Source organism: Lutra lutra, chromosome 6 (assembly GCF_902655055.1).
Source record: "Lutra lutra chromosome 6, mLutLut1.2, whole genome shotgun sequence".
NCBI classification, from domain to species: domain Eukaryota; kingdom Metazoa; phylum Chordata; class Mammalia; order Carnivora; family Mustelidae; genus Lutra; species Lutra lutra.
Window position 1 is genome coordinate 122,002,934 of NC_062283.1, and position 22,170 is coordinate 122,025,103.

At 36.3% G+C, this 22,170-nt stretch overlaps 1 protein-coding gene across 4 annotated transcripts in view; it reads right to left on the reverse strand.

Annotated features, from left to right (window-relative positions):
- USP45 (ubiquitin specific peptidase 45) overlaps positions 1 to 22,170 on the reverse strand; it is a 71,203-nt gene that overhangs the window by 24,502 nt on the left and 24,531 nt on the right. For 3 of the 4 annotated variants that reach the window (XM_047733889.1, XM_047733888.1, XM_047733892.1), the window contains exons 6-9: positions 17,652 to 17,794; positions 17,162 to 17,257; positions 13,690 to 13,820; positions 7,995 to 8,082 (exon numbers count right to left, since the gene is read on the reverse strand). In XM_047733889.1, the coding sequence (XP_047589845.1) occupies positions 7,995 to 8,082; positions 13,690 to 13,820; positions 17,162 to 17,257; positions 17,652 to 17,794 (458 nt within the window). Of the gene's footprint in view, positions 1 to 7,994; positions 8,083 to 13,689; positions 13,821 to 17,161; positions 17,258 to 17,651; positions 17,795 to 22,170 lie in introns of those variants that run through there. The other variant, XM_047733891.1, reaches the window with a different exon arrangement.

A 22,170-nucleotide genomic window follows, 5' to 3' on the forward strand; every position in this document is an offset into this window, starting at 1 on the left:
ATGTGAAGAAAATCACAATTATAAAATATGTCCCCAAAGCCATTAAACATTGAAATAATCTCCAATTCAGATGCAATAAATTTGAAAATTGATGTAATTCAGATACTGAGCTAAAGTTGACTTTTACACCTTCAAAACATTATTTACTGAATCAAAATAAACAAATTAGAATGAATTGCATGCAGGAAAATGGACTTAAAGATTCCAATAAATGCCATATTCACCTGTAAATACTTAGTATCACTGTAAAAAGCCTCTCCAGCTAGCAAAGATAAAGAACTCTAAACCAAGTTATAAGTCTATAAATATATTTTATAATTTGAATATTTTACCAATTCAAAAGTGACTTTCAATATGATTTAAGGAGTCTTTGACATTTTCTAAAATGTAAGCTATAATGTCAAACTCTTAATAAAAACAATGGAGCTGTTTAAATTATTAACTTCTAAACTATTAGACATTTGCTTTTTTATTGTATCTTGGCCACAGATTTATATTCTCTAAACTGTTAAAGGAGTTAATTAATAGGTAATTCATCAAGTTGAATAGAATAAATGAGTTTAGGTCCAGCTACAGCCTCTCATTGTTGAGAGTAATGCTTTGAACCATTTAAGTTAAAAAAAAAAAAAAAAGAGGGAGAGAGAGAGAGAGAGAGAGAGAAAGAGAGCGAGCAAGCGCGAGAGACAGACTTTGGCCAGGGAGCTGCTAACAACTGCAGCACATTAATCAATTAGCAGGGTCAAGGTTCAACTATTTTAAATCTCCACCATAAACTTCTTTCAATAAGAATGCATAACACTCATGGTTGAAAAGTTAACTGAAACAGTTAACTTGCCTTGACAATAATCCTAACCAATAATGTATCAGTGATAGATCTCTGGAAATAAAAATGTAGTATCACCAATTTGGTGATAGCTTAAATTAAAAGCAAGACAGTGAAGAAGCACATACCTTGTAAGTTGAAAAGGCTGCCTGTAAAAGAATTTCTTATAGTAAATTTGATTTTACTTTGTCCATGAGAAATTTACAATTTTTGCACAAATGCTCCCTTTAGCACTCTACCTGGCAGGAGTGTGGTATTGCTCACAACTTTACAGCCATAAGGAAAAAACTTTAATGAAAAATTACGAAAGGAGGTCAGTAGTTGTTCATCATTACTACAAGATTCTGGTGGCAGACATCACGCTGGAGCCTTTCTTCAATCAAAACACACACGGCAGTGACAAACTACAACAACGGCACGATTGCCAGCTGTGGCGTTCCCAGGCCAAACAATGCAGCTCCTGCTCGGGGACTCACTGTAACTGACCGCACGCCTGTCCTTGCTTACAAGAGTGAATACATCCACAGATCTGACATTTTAATTTTGCCACACCATCTAAACCCTCAAACAAAGGAATGAGAGCTTTCAAAAAGCCAGGTTTCCCACTGTACTGCCTGAGTTTTTAAGATATTGTGAATCCTAATGCACAAAACAAATAATTTAATTAATTTAATTCAATTTAATTGTGACAAAGAATGCCATCAAGTAACAGAAGTAAGATAGGGGAAAATGATAGGGATAGATTTTATAGTATTATTTTAATACTGACAAAGAAAAACAATGTAGAGGTAATTTTTAATTCCATTTACAATGATACAGGACCATGTAGTAAACATATTCTTACAAATCATACCAGAAAAACAATCATCTAGAAATTGATAGTCTGAATTAATCTTAAACTCCTATATTGTCTGTAGGCTCAGAAGCATCAATATGCATTTATCATTTAAGATACAAGTCTCTGGGGCGCCTGGGTGGCTCAGTGGGTTAAAGCCTCTGCCTTCGGCTCAGGTCATGATCCCAGGGTCCTTGGATCGAGCCTCGCATCGGGCTCTCTGCTCAGCAGGGAGCCTGCTTCCTCCTCTCTCTCTGCCTGCCTCTCTGCTTACTTGTGATCTCTGTCTGTCAAATTAAAATAAATAAAATCTTAAAAAAAAAAAAGATACAAGTCTCTGTATTTCTCCCCCACCTTGTTGCATTGTATCGACTCCCTCAACAAGAATATCAATATGCCAAAGTTACTGAATCAGGTTTAATACTATATCAAATAGTGAAATAATTATGGTTAACTTTTTAAAATTTTATTTTATTTTTTCCATGTTCCAAGGTATCATTGTTTATGCACCACATGGTTAAATGGTTAACTTTTAAATAGCAAGCTTAAAAATTTTTTATGTTGATCATTGATGATCAAGCATTAAAACTAAACTTTAATAAGCAGTACTGTATAGAATTAAAAAGTACCATTCATCTGGTAGTCAGAAAGACCTAAGTTTGGGGGCACCTGCGTGGCTCAGTGGGTTAAGCCTCTGCCTTCAGCTCAGGTCACGGTCTCAGGGTCCTGGGATCAAGCCCCGCATTGGGCTCTCTGCTCGGCAGGGAGCCTGCTTCCCTCTCTCTCTCTCTGCCTACTTGTGATCGCTCTCTATCAAATAAATAAATAAAATCTTAAAAAAAAAAAAAAAAAAAAGAAAGACTTAAGTTTGAATCTCCCATCCTAAATTTCTAAATCAATTTCTAAATCAAAGAAAATATGATCAAATATTTGCTCAGGAGGATTGTGCTAATGTCCTCAAAACTTACCTATAAATCCCTTAATTGATTTTTTAAAATAAATTATAGGTAAAACATGATGTAGTATTATCTTATCAATATATCAGTTCTTTCAAATTATGATATATTCAAAATAACTGAAAATCCCCAAGAAACTAGGTAGTATAACTTATTTAAGAAACTGGTTTTTTGGGGCACCTGGGTGGCTCAGTGTGTTAAACCCTCTACGGCTTGGGTCATGGTCCTGGGATCGAGCCCCACATCAGGCTCTCTGCCCAGAAGAGAGCCTGCTTCCCTTCTTTTCTCTCTGCCTGCCTCTCTGCCTACTTGTGATCTCTGTCTGTCAAATAAATAAATAAAATCTTTTAAAGAAAAAAACTGGTTTTTTCCAATTCAAATTCTCCACAGAAATTGTCCATTTAAAGTTAAGCACAGAAAACTTATTCAACAAAGGAGAGACCAAAAGTGACAATATGAAGGTAGGAAACACAACAGCAGTAAAAATGAGTATTTCTGTAAAAAAAAAAAAAAAATCAGTCAAGGAGCTCACAAAATAAAAGGATATAAAGTATATTATCATATACCTAAAATGTAGGAAAGAGAGGAGTAATGAATGGGCTCAACTTAAATGACCACCAACTTCACATAAGGTGCTACATGTAGAAGATGTTATACACAAACCTAATGGTAACCACAAATCAAGAACCACTAAAAATATGCCAAGAATAAGGAGAAAGAAATTATATCACTAAATATGTCACTAGAGAAACAGATCACTAAAAAACCCCAGCAAACCACGAAAAAGAGAAAGACAAGAAAGGATCACAGAAAATCTTCAGAAACAACTATAGAAGAAGTAATATAATGGCAATATAAATAATTACTTTGAATGTAAATAGACTAATTACTTCAATCAAAAGATATAGGGTGATAGAATGGATTTAAAAAAAAAGACCCATCCATACGCTATCTATAAGAGACTCACTTCAGATCTAAAGTCAGCTGCAGATTGAAGGTGAGGAATGGAGAAACACTTATCACAAAAATGGATGTCAAAAGAAAGCCAGGGCAGCAATACTTATATTGGACAAAACAGACTTTAAAACAGAGTCTAGGGGTGCCTGGGTGGCTCAGTGGGTTAAGCCTCTGCCTTTGACTCAGGTCATGATCTCAGGGTCCTGAGATCAAGACCCACATGGGGCTCTCTGCTCAGCAGGGAGCCTGCTTCCCCCTCTGCCTCTCTGCCTACTTGTGATCTCTGCCTGTCAAATAAATAAATAAATAAAATCTTTAAAAATAATAATAATAAAAAAAATAAAACAGAGTCTAGAATGAGAAACAAAAAAGAACACTATATAATCATAAAGGGGACTATCCAACAAGAAGATATGACAGTTGTGAATATTTATGCAACCATATACATAAAAGTTCATAACAAACATAAAGGAACTAATCAATAATAACACAATAAGGGTAGGGGACTTTAACACCCCCACTTATGTAAATGGACAGATTCAACAAAAAATTCAACAAGGAAACAATGGCTTTGGGTGACACACTGGACAAGATGGCCTTAACAGATATATGCAGAACATTCCATCCTAAATCAGCAGCATGCACATTCTTTTCAGGTGCACGTGGAACATTCTCCAGAACAGATCATATATTAGGCCACAAAACAAGTAGTAACAAACTCAAAATCAAAGTCATACCATGCATCTTTTCTGACCACAACACTATGAAACTAGAAATTAACCACAAGAAAAATCTATTAAGACCACAAATACATGGAGGTCAGATAACATGCTACTAAACAATGAATGGGCCAACCAGTAAATAAAAGAAGAAATTTTAAAAATACATGGAAACACATAAAAATAAAATCACCACAGCCCAAAACTTTTGAGATACAGCAAAAGCAGTTCTAAGAGGGAAGTTTATAGCAATACATGCTTACCTCAAGATGTCAAAAAAGTCTCAAATAAACAACTTAACCTTATAACTAAAGGAGCTAGAAAAAAGAACAATAAATAAAACCTAAAACCAGCAGAAGGGAAGAAATAATAAAGATCAGAGTAGATATAAATAATACAAAAACTAAAAAACAAAAACAAAACCCAGCTCAGTGAAACCAGAAGCTGGTTCTCTGAAAAAATAAAAAAATAAAATATATATCAATAAAAATGATAAACCTCTAGCCAGACTTCACAAGAAAAAAAGAGAAGGGACTCAGACAAAATTACAAATGAGAGAGAAGAAATAACCAACACCACAAAAATACAAACAATTATAAAAGAGTAGTATGTAAAACCATACGTCAACAAATTGGGCAACCTAGAAAAATGGATAAATTCTAGAAACATATAAACTACCAAAAGTGAAATAGAAAGAAATAGAAAATTTGAACAGATAACCAGCAAAGAAATTGAATCAGTAATCAAACTCCCAACGAACAAAAGTCCAGGACCAGATGGCTTCACATATAAATTGTACCAAACAACAAAAAAATCCTAAAATCTGTATGGAATCACAAAAGACCCCAAATAGAGCAATCTTAAGAAAGAAAAGCAAAGCTGGAGGCATCACAATTCCAGACTTCAAGTTATATTACAAAGCTGCAGGAGTCAAAACAGTATGGTACTGGCACAAAAACAGACATATGAATCAGTGGAACAGATTAGAAAACCCAGAAATAAACCCACAATTATATGGTCAATTAAACTTTGACAAAACAGGAAAGAATATCCAATCGGAAAAAGACTCTCTTCCATAAATGATGGTGGGAAAACTGGACAGCTACCTGCAAAAGAATGAAACTGGACCAGACACAAAAGTAAACTCAAAATGGATTCAAGACCTAAATGTAAAACCTGAAACCATAAAAATCCTAGAAGAGAATACAGATGGTAACAACTTCAACACCGGCTGTAGCAACTTCTTTCTAAGTATGTCTCCTGAGGCAGGAGAAACAAAAGCAAAAATAAACTATTGGGGGACTACATCAAAATAGAAAACCTCTTTCATAGCAAAGGAAACAATCCCATAAAACTAAAAGGCAAGAAACAGAAGATATTTGCAAATGACAAATCCAATAAAGGGGTAGTATCCAAAATACATAAAGAACTGATACAACTCAACACCTAAAAAACAAGTAATCCAATTACCAAATGGGCAGAAGACATGAAGAGACACTTCTCCAAAGAAGACACACACATTGCCAATAGACACATGAAAAGATGCTCATGATCACTCATCACCAGAAAAATGCAAATCAAAACTACAAGGAGATCACCTCACACCTCTCAGAATGACTAAAATAAACAACACAAAAAATATCAGCTGTTGGTGAGGATGTAGAAAAAAAGGAACCACGCCCCCTCCCCCGCCCCCCGCACTGTTGGAAATGCGCACTGGTGCGGCCATTGTGGAAAATAGTTGAAGGTTCTTCAAAAAGTTAAAAATAGAACTACCCTGTGATAAAGCAATGGCACTAATGGGTATTTACCCAAAGAATATAAAAACACTAATTCAAAGGGATGCATGCACCCCAATGTTTACTATAGCATCATTTGCAATAGTCCAATTATAGAAGCAGCCCAAGAGTCCACTGACTGATGAATAAAGAAGATGTAATATATGTATCTGTGTCTATACATGCAGTAGAATATTATTCAGCCATAAAAAATAATGAAATCTTGCCATTTGCAATAACATAGATGGAACTAGAGAGTATAATGCCAAGAGAAATAAGAGTCCGAGAAAGACATATACCATATGATTTTACTTATATGTGAATTTAAGAAACAAAATGAATGAGTAAAGGGCCAGGGGGAGGGGGAGGGGAGACAGAGAGGGAGAGATAGAGAGAGACAAACCAGGAAGCAGACTCTTAACTCTAGAGAACCAAACTGATGGTTACCAGAAGGGAGGTGGCAGGGGGATGGGTGAAATAGGTGATGGGGATAAAGGAGTGCACCTGTGATGAGCACCAGGTGATGTATGGAAGTGCTGACTCACTATATTGTATACTTGAAACTAATATAACACTATATGTTAACTAACTGGAATTAATATAAAAACTTAAAATATATATTATATATATATATAAAATGTATATGTAAAACTTAAAAAGAGAATGACACCTTCAAAAGTTGAATTCAACTAATTTAATATGAAAGTCAATAAATAGACAATTAAGAACAGGATTGTAATAAACATTGGTAGCAGGAGAGAATGATTAACTCATTCTTTGAGATAATTTATAAGAAAATATCAGAACCCTAACTCTCTCTTCACTGGAAGCTAGAATACTGCAGTATTACCATTGAAGGTAGGATTTTAAAAAAAAGAGAGAGAGAGAGAAAGGTCCACCTTACCTAAGCATATGAGTACTTCATTTTCAGATGGTTGCTTTACCACATGTTAATATAGATTAAGAAGTATATTTATCTTGAATGGAAAACGGGATTTGACTTATTAAGACAATTACGATTGACAGGGCCTGTCTGCAGTGCTCGGTTGAGAATGATTCTGAGGTTAAATCCAGACTCAGCAGAACTGTTATGAAGGATTATTAATGTCCCCTCTGAGTGAAAAAGGGAAAATAAGGAGGATATGTACTATGTACTTGACATCTTTGATATCTTGCATTTTCTCTGAAAAATTGTATGCCTTTTGCAGGACTCTACCAAAAAATGATGAATATCACTCATTTAATATTAAAGTCAACTATGACCCAATTGATTAAGGGACAGGATTACAAGGAACACTGGGGAAATCTATCCAGGCCATGAGCCATTCCTTCTCTTCTCAGAAACATTCCCTGATCCAGGAGGCTGGGATCCTCCTTCCCTTGTTACAAGGGACTGATCCCTGAGTAGATCCTAATCCAATGCGGGATAACAAAGTTTCTCACTTGGGAATTCAGAATTGGGGCTTCATAAGCAGCCAGTTTTGTTTTAATACATGTGGAACTGCAACATCTGCACAATATGCAGATTTAGCGTTCAGAGAGAGCAGCACAGCGACAGCTCCGTCTGAGGGGAGAGGAAGAAAGAGAATCTACAGAGCCAGAGAACCCAGGGAAGTTAGGAGAATATTCTCTGGATTCCTGAGAACCTTCCTGTCCCTAGAGTCTTAGATTCTCTTTTCTTTAAGCCAGCTTGAATTGATATTTTTATTTATAATCAAATGGTATTAACTAATAAAGGATAATAGGGCTGCAAAAGGGTAAGAGAAAACATTCTCTTAGGAGAGGCAAAAATATATATAAAGGAATAAGTAGAAAGAAAAATCAAATTACTTCTTAACCTACATTAAAATGATGGTAAAAATTAATTCCTTCAGTTTTGTACCCTCTTCTTAAAGAGTATATGCGATAAACTTAACAAAACCTGACCTTTGTTTCTTCTGTCCTCACTGCATCCAGCAGATAATGCAGAAGCTCCTGACTGTCCTGTTGCTGGAAACTTTTAAATCGAGGGGCCCTATGATTTAAAAACAAAACAGGAAAGAAAAAAATATCATTTCATCAACAATATATTACTATCATCTAAAATCATTTTTAAATAGCATCTAGTCAAAGATTCAATGTAGTCCTTTTTCTACTAAGTAAAAAGACCAGATGTGGTCACTGTTCCAATTAGGATGAGATCTTAAGTACACAGAGAATAATATGGCTACCATTTATCAAGCAACTACTACATGCATGCACAGTACATATGTGAAGCTTTATATCTGACAAGTCACCAAATCCTCAAACAAGTTCGGAATGCACTATTTTCTCCGGCTTATATAAGAGGATTTAGAGGGATTATTTACAGAATTTGCAAGGTCACACAGCAAACAAGCAAACAAAAAGTATTCAAACCCAAGCCACTGTGATCTATTATCTTCCCACCCTGAATAACCAAAAGAAAAACAAGAGGTTAATTATATTAAAATAAAGAACTACAATCTGGTATCTCTATGAATGTATTTATTTTAAGGATTTGACCAATTAGATTTCCTTATATTAATCAAAGGATCAGGTGCTGTTCATGGAGACTTCAACAGAGCAAATATTTAGATGATTTCAGTAACCTTAAAAAGTAGTATTTTCTGCAATAAACTCCAGTACCAAAATAAGCATTTTGCCTTAAATAAAAATAAGTACTAAATTTAGATAGTGCTTGAAGACGAAGAAAGAATTCTGTCTAAATAATATAAAAGAGTAAGAATATGTTGTGGTAGTACGAGTTTACAATGGTCTCATTAGGATATGTGTAACATATCTCATTTGACATGCACAGCAGTGCTGTTAAGAAATTCATAGTTAATATGAATTGTTTTACATTTGAGAAAACTGAAGAACAAGCTAAGTGCCACTGACCTAAATCCAGATCTTTTGGTTCTTAAGTCCCATACTTTAAGCATTATTCCTCATCTCATAATAAACATTCACGCCAGTAATGCACTACCATGAGTCCCTGGTACTAAAAAAGCTATCTGAAATAGTAGTGAATCTAGCCTATAACAGGAGCCATAATTTCAGTTACTCACTCTTGTTAAGAAGTAGCAAAAGCAGCAAGATGTTGAGACTTTGATTTACTCCCCTTGTAGGCTTCCCTTTCTGCATGTGGTAGATATTGTTCATCTTCTAGATCAGAGTTGAGGATAGAAACCAAGAGGGACACAAATCCTAACCCCATTTGGGCTTCCATGCCTGGAATCCATATAAGGCTGAAATTGCATAACATGACATTTGTACTGTAGGGATTAAGGAAGGTCTGTGGAATGGAAGAAGGCTGCAAGGGGAAACCAGGGAAATCCTTCAGAGATCCTCATCAGCCAGGTGGCAGGTAGGACAACCAGTCTCTGGCTTTGGAAGCAGATGCACAGGATGGAAATTGCTCGTGAACAGAGGAGGAACATTCTCTACCACGTCTCTGCCTATAAGCTCCATCTCAACTGTGCAAAAAGCAGTACCGCTTTCTAAACCACTCAAGAAAATTTGCTAAACTTAGATTTTTTTCTTTCTTCTTCTACCTAGGACTGGGATAAAGAATTCTGTGATGACATATAGAAGCTTTAATGGAGCCTATCTGAGCTACCAATACAAAATTTAAAGAGAAAAAGAGAAAAATCAACAAACATATTAAAAGAGTCACCTATTCAAAATGAGAAATCCTGAAGATCTACATAAAACTACCACAGCCAGTAAGTGAACTGAGCAAGGGAACAAAAACGAGATCAATACGCAAAACAAGATCAATATACAGAACTCAAGTACATTTCTGTATATTAGGAATGTACAAATGGATGTTGAAATTTTTCTAAAGTACCAATTTATAATAAATAGTATTTAAAAATATTACATACTTAAAGTAAATATAACAAGATAGTGCAGGGTTTGTAAGCTGAAAAACCACAAAGTTGATGAGGAAAATCAAATACCTAAATAACTGAAAAGATATTTCATAATCATCATTGGAAGACTCAACATTAAGATGTCCTCTCCAAATTGATCTCCAAATGCAATCCCAATGAACAAACTGATTCTAAAATTCACATAAAAAAGCAAAGGACCTGGAGTAGTTAAAAAAAAAAAAAGGGAAAGGAAAGGAAAGTTTGAGCACTCACACTATTCAATTCTAAGACTTACTATGAGGCTACAGTAATGAGACAGTGCAGAACTGGGGTAAGGGTGGACATTCAGATCAGTGGAACAGAGTCCAAAAACAGACACAAGGTATATGGCTTAAGTCTTCACCAGATTTTTTTAAAAAATTACTTTTCTTAATATAAATTTCTTTTTAACATAAACATAGTAAAGCAAATGCAATTTGCTTTGATCCAATAATTCTATTCATCCTACAGAAGTATTTTCACAAGGCAATACACACACACATTAAATCAAATATGTCATTTCCACATGTAATATGGAAAAATGTAAAAAAGATATTAAGCAGAGGCACCTGGGTGGCTCAGTGGGTTAAGCCTCCCAGGGTCCAGGGATTGAGCCCTGCATCAGGCTCTCTGCTCAGCAGAGAGCCTGCTCCCCACCCCCACACCCTGCCTGCCTCTCTGCCTACTTGTGATCTCTGTCTGTCAAATAAATAAATAAAATCTTTAAAAAAATAAAGATATTAAGCAAAACAAGCAAGTTGCAAACAATTTGTATATATGTCTGTGCCTGCACAAATCGCTTTTGATTTTTTTTAAATTTTATTTATTTTTTAATTAAACATATAACGTATTTTTATCCCCAGGGGTACAGGTCTGTGAATTGCCAGGTTTACACATTTCACAGCACTCATCATAGCACATACCCTCCCCAATGTCCATATCCCCACCACCCTCTCCTGTCCCCCCTCCCACCAGCAACCCTCAGTCTGTTTTTTGAGATTGAGTCTTTTATGGTTTGTCTCCCTCCCAATCCCATCGTCTTTTATTTTTTCTTTTCCTACCCCCCAACCCCCCCACATTGCATCTCCACTTCCTCATATCAGGGAGATCATATGATAGTTGTCTTTCTCTGATTGACTTATTTCGCTATCACTTTTGATTTTTGATCAGAGTACAAATAGTACTCTAAATTTTTATCATGAGCACCTATCATCTTATTTTTTAAAATTTGTCAGTCTTCATAAAACCAACAAAAAAAGGGGGTGCCTGGGTGGCTCAGTGAGTTAAAGCCTCTGCCTTTGGCTCAGGTCATGATCTCAGGGTCCTGGGATCAGGCCCCACATCGGACTCCCTGCTCAGCAGGGAGTCTGCTTCCCCCTCTCTCTCTCTGCCTGCCTCTCTGTCTGCCAAATAAATAAATTAAATCTTAAAAACAACAACAACAACAACAAAAAGATATAAAAGTTATTTTTGGAAGAGCCAAAAACAAATTTCGAAAGCACAAAGAATCCTAAAAACTTTTTAACTCTGTGAGGCACCAAAGTCTCTGAGACTTTTCCAGGATTTTTTGTTGTTGTTCTTTGGGCTTTGAAAAAAACAGCATTTGCCAACCAAATGAAACACATAATAAACCCTCTATATTTTGTACTATATTCAAAATACCATGGCACATTTTGCTACGTGAAATAAGCCAGTCACAGAAAGACAAATAGCGTGATTCCATTTATATAAGCAATCTAAAATAGGCAAAGTCATTGAATCAAAGAGAGGACAATGGTGTCCAGCAGGGGCTGGAGTGAAGAGGAAATGAATATATAGACATAAACAATGGACATAAGGTTTCACTCAGGCAAGACCAACAAGCTCTAGAGATCTGCTGTTTAGCATTGTACCTATGTCAACAATGTACACTTAAACATTTTTAAGAAGGCAGAGCTCATGCTAAATGTCCTTTCCACAATAAGAATTTTTTTAAAAGATTTTATTTATTTATTTGACAGAGAGAGATCACAAGTAGGCAAAGAGGCAGGCAGAGAGAGAGGAAGGGAAGCAGGCACCCTGCTGAGCAGAGAGCCCGATGCAGGGCTCGATCCCAGGACCCTGAGACCATGACCTGAGCCAAAGGCAGAGGCTTAACCCACTGAGCCACCCAGGCGCCCCCACAATTAGAATTTTTTAACAAGAATTAACATTGGTAAGTTCTAGGAGATAAAATACAATATAATACTATGCACAAATAACTAGCTTAAATTAAAATGCTTTTTTTTTTTTTAGATTTTATTTATTTATTTGACAGAGAGAGATCACAAGCAGGCAGAGAGGCAGGCAGAGAGAGAGGAGGAAGCAGGCTCCCTGCTGAGCAGAGAGCCCGATGCGGGGCTCGATCCCAGGACCCTGAGATCATGACCTGAGCCGAAGGCAGCGGCTTAACCCACTGAGCCACCCAGGCGCCCCTAAAATGCAATTTTAAAGCCTGGAGATAAGACTAGCTCATGAGCTCCATGACAGTATCTATTTTTAATATATTACACATTGTACCCTTAGATTCTAGTAAACACCTGACACAAATGAGCTCTCAAATTCTTTAGATGAAAGAATATATGAAAGAACTAAAGTTAAGTCAGGTCCTTTATGGTATGTATTTATTTCTGGCACACAAGGACTTTGGTTTTGAACATACAGTGCTATCTTGAGAAATTCACTTAAATTTTATTTACCTCGAAGCTCGTCTTTAAAACTAAAGAAGGGGGCACCTGGGTGGCTCAGTGGGTTAAGCCTCTGCCTTCGGCTCAGGTCTTGATCCCAGAGTCCTGGGACCGAGTCCCGCATCGGGCTCTTTGCTCGGCAGGGAGCCTGCTTCCTCCTCTCCCTCTCTCTCTGCCTACTTGTGATCTCTGTCAAATAAATAAATAAAATCTTTTAAAAAATAAATAAATAAAAATAAAGAAGGCACCTGGCTGGGTCAGTTGGCAGAGCATACAACTCTTTATCTTGGGGTCATGAGTTTGAGCCCCACATCAGGGGGTACAGTGTATGTAAAAAAAATAATAATAAAATAAAAGTAAATATAAGAAAACTAGATTGAGATGGCCTATTACAGCACCTTTCAGGTTTTATAATTCTGTAATTTTCTTACTTTTTGTTATTACATCATGGGCTTCTGAATCAAGACAGACATCTATTTGAATTGTGGCTTTGCCACTGTAAAACTAGGTAAGCTGGGGCGCCTGGGTGGCTCAGTGGGTTAAAGCCTCTGCCTTTAGCTCAGGTCATGATCTCAGGGTCCTGGGATTGAGCCCCACATCGAGCTCTCTGCTCAGCAGTGAGCCTGCTTCCTCCTCTCTCTCTCTCTGCCTGCCTCTCTGCCTACTTGTGATCTCTGCCTGTCAAATAAATAAATAAAATCTTAAAAAAAAAAAAAAAAACTAGGTAAGCTGCTCAACTTCTGTGAGTCTAAGTTTCTTTATTTATAAAATGGGGATAAACAAGCACTTATTCAGAATGCTGAGATATAATTTACATAAAGCATAGAGCTGCAAGTAAATAAATATTAGTCCTTTCTCTTGAGAATCTAGACAATAATAGCGATGTTAGAGTAAGAGTGAAAACTACTCATACCAAGTGATATGTTAGAATTTCACAACACACTGATACGTTAGAATTTTACAACTCATTATTATTTATATCAAGAACTTAGGTGCACCCACTTCTGACAAAGCTGATTAAAAAGAACTTTAGGAGAAAGTGGTCCTTTTTCAGTCTCCTTCATGCTGTGAAGAAACACCAACAAGGCTGAGGTCAATGGTCCAGGGCTTGAAAGTTCCACTATTAATGGGTCCTTTAAAAACATGATCAACTCTATGTCAGAAATATGCAATTTTAAAATTAAATATTATTAAAAATCTAGGAGTTACATTTTGTTTAAATGAACTAAGTTGCCTTAAGTGTATTAAGAAAATTCATTCCTACATATATAAAATGAATATTAAAAATGGAAATTGGAATTAAAAGCCTTACCTTCAAAAACACAGGTATTCTCATATCCTCTGCCTCTTATTTAATAAAACTATTAGCTTAAAGGTAAAATCACCAATATTTAGTTGCTCATTACTGTCCCTTAATGTGCTCTCTCCTAGACGCGCCTGGCTGGCTTAGTCAGGAGAGCACGCAATTCCATCTCAGGGCTGTGAGTTTGAAACCCACGTTGGGTGTAGAGATTACTTAAAAAAAGTGTTCTCCTAAAAGCAAAATTACTGATCTACTTGATATGTGTACTTTACATATGATCACAAATTACATTTGTTAGCAAAACTCCATACCCTTCTTTTCCCCAAATAGTTTACTAATAAAATAAGGAATGGGAAATTATGTCACAAAATTGGTACACCACTCTCCCTCTTTACCAGGGAGAGTCATAAAGCTTAACAAAAGCAGCTAGAATTGTGTGAAGAAGAAACCCACTTTATTCTAGAATTTTTAGTAACCCCCTCTCCTTATAATAAAAAACAGACCCCAAGTATAATCTTAGGATGTTACAGAACATTATTTTTTAAGACAATATCAAATACATTATCTCACTCATGTATTCATAAAATACATGTATATTTCATATATACATATATATTACATACATACATATATATATTTCATACCCACTATCCTTAAAAATCTATCATCTGACTAAAACCACAGAAAGGACAGGCTATAATTCTTCATAGCTTCTGAATATCAAAAGTGCTCTCTGCCGTGTTGAAGACATGAATAGACATTTCTCCAAAGAAGACATCCGGATGGCCGTAAGACACATGAAAAGACGCTCAACATCACTCATCATCAGGGAAATGCAAATCAAAACTACAATGACGTATTACTTCATGTCTGTCAGAATAGCTAAAATCAAAAACGTAAGAAACAACAAGTGTTGGTGAGGATGTGGAATAAAAGGAACCCTGTGCACTGTTAGTGGAAATGCAAACTGGTGCAGCCATTGTGGAAGACAGTATGGAGGTTCAAAAAATTAAAAATAGAACTACAATATGATCCAGTAATCACTCTACTGGGTATTTACCTAAAGAATACAAAAACACTAATTCAAAGGGATACATGCACCCCTACATTTACTGCAGCATTATTTACAATAGCCAAATTACAGAATCAGCCCAAGGGCCCATCAATTGACGAACAGATAAAAAAGATGTGGCAGTATACACATATAATGGAATATTATTCAGCCATTAAAAAAAGAATGAAATCTCACCATTTGCAACAACATGAATGGACCCTGTGGGCATTATTATAAGTGAAATAAATCAGAGAAAGACAAATACCACATGATTTCACACATGGAATTTAAAACAAAACAAAACCCCCAAAAACCAGCTCATAGAGAACAGGGATGGGTAAATGAAATGAAATGAAATGAAATGAAAAAAACACCTATGAAAATCCTACAGTTAACTTAATTCCCGATGGTAATGAAAGGGACTGAATATTTTTCCCCTACTCTGGGGATTTGAGGCAAGGATGTCTGCTCTCATCATTTCTATTCAATATGTTACTAGAGATTAGAGCCAGTACAATAAGGCAAGGAAAATAAACAAAAGGCATATAGATTACCAAGGACAAAGTAAAACTGGTGATTCAAAGAGCAGTGATCTACACTGGTAGTTCTCCAGCTCAGGTCAACTCTGTGTCCAAAGACCGAAGACCTAAGCTTGAAACTCTCCTCTTAGAAGAACACAAGCGCAAGTCATCAGCTATAATATCTAATTGCCATAGTCATCTCAAGACACAGTTCCACATGTAAAGTACCTAACATTTAATCACATTTAATAGGAAATCTTTTCAAATGACTACGCACTAACTCCCAGTGAGTAGTTTTCACTACCTCACTACATTTTAGCAGAGGGCACTGGGATCTGCCATAAAAATTTTAAGGGGCTGAACAGGCAGTAAGTTTACAGGCTGCCTTCAACAAAGAAATACAATACTGTCTTTCAAAACTGCCTCCTTGGAAGAAAAATATAAGATTACTACATTAGGCTAAGACTTTTTAGAACTCCCCTTTCTGAAGTGTTTTCAAAAGGCATGAGCTATACATACATTCTCTTCCTCCAAAACACACACACACACACACACACACCAATTTCTAACTGAAAAGTTATTACTGGTCTCAGGGCCCTCTCGGCAAGGACTACCAGGAACGCACTAGTAATTGAACAAGAGGGGTTTATTACTTGTTGCATTTAGGAAGAACACACACCATGGGAAACCACGCGGTGTCTCAATAAGACAGTGTTGGAAAGAACTGATAGAGGATACGGTCTTTGGTTGAATAATCTGGGGGTGAGTCCAAGGAAGCAAAAGTTTGCTCTTAGTGGACTGCTGTCAGAAAGTGGAGACAATTCTTAGACTGGGTGTCTCAATACATTTTATCTTTGAGTTAGGGTAACCAAAATTCTAGTCTCTTTGGGAGACAAGAATGAGGCTAAACCTGTAACTAGCAAAGAAGTCACAGTCTCTCACTTTGGTCAAGAGAGGGTGCTTGGGATTTTTCTAAGCGGTAGACTAACCTTGCTCTTGTCTGAGTTTAGAAAAAATTACAAGTGGCTTTACTTTGTCTTATTTTATCAGTCTCTGAGTAACCTGGCCTGAGGTTGGTATTTTGTGAGATTGAAAAATATGGCCTAATTGTGGGTGCCAGACCAGCTTCTGAATATTAAGGGCTGCTTTTTTTTTTTTTTTTTCTTTTCTCATTAGCTTAAAAACCTATTTTCAGACTAGGCTCCAAAAAACCTTTAGATGCTCACTATTAAAATAAAATCTAGTTTTAAAGAACTAAAATGTCATATTTAAGCAAATGCTCCAAAATAGGAGTCCTAGACATTTTGCTCAATAAAGTCCAAACCCCTTTTGTTTGAAAGTTGCCGTAATATTTTTGTATCGTTTGACCCATGATATGTTTGAACCACATATGTTTGAACCACGTATGTTTGGAGGTCTTACTTTAGAATTTTAAAATCAGATTATTTTCACAAAATGCTTTTGAATTATTTTTTTCAAAATACTTTTTCAAAACACCATCTCAGTTAACAGTGCTGAGAAATACAAAAGATCAATTTTGGTACCATCAGTGGCTCATCTAAAAAGAGCAATTATCCCAGTAGTCATTCTTCTTACCAGCTGAGAGTCTGGAGAAGGAAAAATCTTGAGTTTTGTCCCATTTTCTTTGTTCTCATTCATCAGTTCCATAAGAATGTAAGATTGTGCCAAGTTCTAAAAGAAAGCAAAAGTAAAAAGTCTTCTGATTCGGCTGTCATATGCCTCTGATTCTATGGAATAAATGGTCTCTTCAACTCTCAATGTCATCTAGCAGAGCAAAAAATAATTTTAAGATTTAAAAAACCTGACTGAGCACATTTCACGTTCAATAGATGTCCATAGTATGGACAGAACCACAGTAAAACAGAGAAGGACTTCCAGAAGCACTGTGCAAAAATGCGGCATATGTATGTGAGCAGCAATGGCTACAGACAGCCTAAAACAAAAAGAAAACGGAAATTTCTAGGCGAACCTTCAGCAGTCAATTGCTAGTTTACAGGTGTGTCAGTAAATATAAATTAATTAAAGTTATCTTTTACATTTTACAAAGATTCCTGATGGCTCTTACCTGCATGACTGCATTAAAAAAGCAAGTATTTCCTAAATTTGAAATTCCTTTCACAGACGGTACACTGCTGCCTTTTCTTCCCTTCTTTTTTTCACCTGTTTCACATTTTTCCTCACAAAGTTTTAGGATTCTAGAAAATGCACCTAAGTTAGAGAAAACATAACTGACATAAGACATAAAATCAAATATATACATATTATATGTAATAATATATAATATATAATTTGAAATAATTTGAATACATTAATTAAGATTTTCCCCTGAACTGGTGTCCCTGAAGGGCAAGAATACAAACACAAATAAATATCTCCTGTTTGTATCTTACTGCTATATATTTATACCCCACACGACATTGAGAGATATATTCCAGATGAATTACATAGTTAGATATAAAAGAATAAAGTAAAAAAACAAGAAGAAAACATCCAGATTTCTGTTCCTAAATACCATTCCTCACTAAAAGAAATGAAGACTCCTTGAAGAAAAGGCTGATTCTAAACCTAGGACAGCAAAGAAACAAAGTAAGCCTATAACATTTTTATTGTGCCAGAAAATAAGGAAGTGCTCAAAAAAAGTAATGAGTAGGTCAAAAATACACATGCACCATTCTGAACACGGTTCCACTGGTCCACTCTGGGACAACCTGAATATTAAAATAAAGAAGGGTTGTAGTAGTTTACTATTCACTGAACAAAATGAGAATGGGTCAGATCAATAACAGGTTTTTCAAATTGGAGGAAAAGGGAAAAACTCTCCCATACAAGAAAATACCAACTAATACACAGAAGAAATACTGGAATTGTAAAATCACCATATAATAGCAGTTTTTGTATTGTTCTTGCAACTTTTCTATAAGTTTGAAACAACAAAATAAAAAGCTTAAAAAATTAGAACTATATTATAATATAAAAAGTAAAATGCCTATATGTATGGTATATAAGTACGTGTTTGGGGTTTACTGGTTTATATAGTTAATGAAGATATGAAAATTATATCAATTCATCATGTTTCAAAACAATTCAAAAAAGAATAATTTCTAACTTTTACAAACTGACATGATCACATCTATTGAACAGCAAATTACTTTCTGAATTAAAATATAATTTGAGGGGCACCTGGGTGGCTCAGGTCAGTTAAGCAGCCAACTCCTGATTTCAGCTCAGGTCTTGATGTCAGGATCATGAGATGGAGCCCCATGATGGGGTCCATGCTCAGTATGAGTCTGCTGGAGATTCTCTGCCTCTCCCTCTGCCCCTCCCCCCACTTCTGTTTTCTCCCTCTCTCAAGTAAAATCTATTAAATCTATTATATATATATATATATAATTTGGAGTTTGACAGGAAACTTCCAAGTTCTCAAATCTTTTGGTTTTAGCCTAAATATTCTTTTTCTTTTTTTTTTAGATTTTATTTGACAGAGAGAGAGAGAAATCACAAGTAGGCAGAGGGGCAGGCAGAGAGAGAGAGAGAGAGAAGCAGGCTCCCAGGACCCTGGGATCATGACCTGAGCCAAAGGCAGACGCTTAACCAACTGACCACCCAGGGGCCCCTAACCGAAATATCATTTTTAAATTCCTTTCATCCTTCAGATTTTGTAGTTCTTTGCAACTATGTGTTTTATTCATCTAATGTGACATACTGCCTTGCACTGCTAATTAATTTTTAAATATTTGACTGTCTCCCCAATCAGACTGATGGAGATCAGAAAATGTCTCACTGCTCTTTCTGACATAGAGGTGTAATGTTGGGGAGAACATATATAATAAAAATTCAATATAAATGAAAACATACCGGATTAAACAGGTTCAGTAGCACCTTAGCCCTCCATGTTTCTGATGTGTTCTTAAGAGTAAATAAGTTAAGACACCCCTCCCAACCTGCCCTGCTACACAATAGCATTGAGGGAGAGGAACGGGGCTGGAAGTCGCCCTCTTTTCAGGGACAGAAGCAGAAAGCAAACACCATAAAAAGAAAGTGTAATCTAAATAAAATCTTTAAAAAAAAAAAAAAAAAGGGGGGGGGCGCCTGGGTGGCTCAGTGGGTTGGGCCGCTGCCTTCGGCTCGGGTCATGATCCCAGGTCCTGGGTTCGAGCCCTGCATCGGGCTCTCTGCTTTCTCGGGGAACCTGCTTCCTCCTCTCTCTCTGCCTGCCTCTCTGCTACTTGTGATTTCTCTCTGTCAAATAAATAAATAAAATCTTTAAAAAAAAAAAAAAAAAGAAAGTGTAATCTAAGGTAGGACAGACTGATGTCATACACATCCTATTGGTTCAAATAGAGCTTGACTCAGCACTTGTGACTTTTGCCAAAGAAAAGCCATCAATTAAGGGGGGATAATAAGCTTTCTAATAAGCTTTTCATAAGGATTAAATGCAGAACGACTATCTGCAAAGCACATGGCAAGGTAAGCACTATGTAAGTAGGTGAAAACAGCCTGGAGAGTCTCCCCAAAATTGTTACTTGTGCCAAAATCCATACCTTCATAAGCGATCGTTCACGTCCATCGTTTATCTGCCCTCACTTTTTTCTTCTCTTTAATCATTTCCTGTAACTTCCTGGGTTTTTGTCCTCAAGCTTAGCTTTTATTTCTAATCGATTTTGGGAATTGCTAATATGAGTTTTGCCTTTTATATTGACTGTGTGGCTTTCATACCTCATTGAGAAAAATGAACAGTGGTTTCTAAGGGTTTTTTTTCATTAAGTAAATATATTGCATGGAAAATATTTTTCTTTTTTCTTTTTTTAAAGATTTCATTTATTTATTTGACAGATAGAGATCACAAATAGGAAGAGAGAGAGAGGAGGAAGCAGGCTTCCTGCTGAGCAGAGAGCGGGATGTGGGGCTGCATCCCAGGACCCTGGGATCATGACCTGAGCCGAAGGCAGAGGCTTTAACCCACTGAGCCACCCAGGAACCCCGGAAAATATTTTTCTTTCATGTCTTAGCAACTTTTATCCATGATATAATATTTTCCCATAAACCCTATTGCCCATTTTTTCCCTTTGTTCCTGTTGGCTTATTCTTTTTTTCTTTTTTTAAGATTTGAGAGAGTGCGCACACACACAAGCAGGCAATAGGGGCAGATAAAGAGAGAATCTTAAGCAAACTCCCCGCTGAGCACAGAGCCTACATGGGGCTTGATCCCAAGACCCTGAGATCATGACCTAAGCTGGAATCAAGAGTCAGATTGCTTAACTGACTGAGCCACATGAGTTCTCCTGTTGGCTTATTCTTTAAACATGACTGGTTGTTACAGGATGGCTGCTGTCCAGATACTGAAGAGTTGTTTTTGACTCTGAACCCTAGAGTTATGAATTAACACAGAAAAGAACTAGCAAGATAGATCTCTTCTCCTGTCTTTCATATATTAAAACAAGTAATAATTAAACCCCATACTAGAACTTGGGGGCAAAGGCTGGTAAAATCAATGGAAAGGTTACTCAAGGGCAGAAACCAGGCACACAGAGAAGGAAAAGCAGGAAAAAGCAAGACAGTATTCTAACCTGCAACTGGATGTAAAATGAAAAATGAAAAAAGCCAGTCAGTGGTTAAGAAACACTGCACAAACAAGAGGAGGCCCCGTATGGCCCCTGGCTGGGTGTGCACGTGGGAGACGTCCACCTCTTCATTACATCTGAGATTCCAAGTAGAGCCTAGAATCAGCTGGTCTCGGCTCTCGTTCTTGCTGCTGCCACTAGATGGCTTCATAGTGACTTTGAAGAGATTTCAGATAGAGTAATTAAATCTTTTTAGGCAAGGTTGTTACTCTGATTTTACATTTAAAAAACTCAGTCTCCAACAGGTTAACTGATTTGCCCAAAGTCATATGATAATCTTTTGATTATAAATCTATTGCCAGGGACGCCTGGGTGGCTCAGTTGGTTAAGCAGCTGCCTTCGGCTCAGGTCATGATCCCAGCGTCCTGGGATCGAGTCCCACATCGGGCTCCTTGCTTGGCAGCGAGCCTGCTTCTCCCTCTGCCTCTGCCTGCCACTCTGTCTGCCTGTGCTCACTCTCGCTTCTCTCTCTATGACAAATAAATAAATTTAAAAAATAAATAAATAAAAAAAAATAATAAATCTATTGCCATTTTACCACCTAATTTCTTCTGATTTATGTATAATGAGAAGAATTATAATAAGATAGGAAGGAGCGTCTTACATATCAAGGTATATACAACCCTGAACAAAACACGCCTCAAAAGTACTTCCTTCAGTTAACACTGCCAGAATTTTTTTTTTTTTTTGCTTATTAACATGAAAAAAACGTTGGGGAAAATAAACTGCAGATGATACTAATGTATATATGTAGTATATATGTCTATATATGTATCATATATATATACTATATATGCTAATCATATATGTGTAATATTTTTCATATTTTTGTATTTTAATACATTAATCGTTCACTTGAAAAATACTTCCAGAAATAAATTATATTTTATTCTTAGAAGAACAAATAGCATTTTTAAAAACTGTAACATGCAAATGATTATGTATCTGCATACCACATTACCC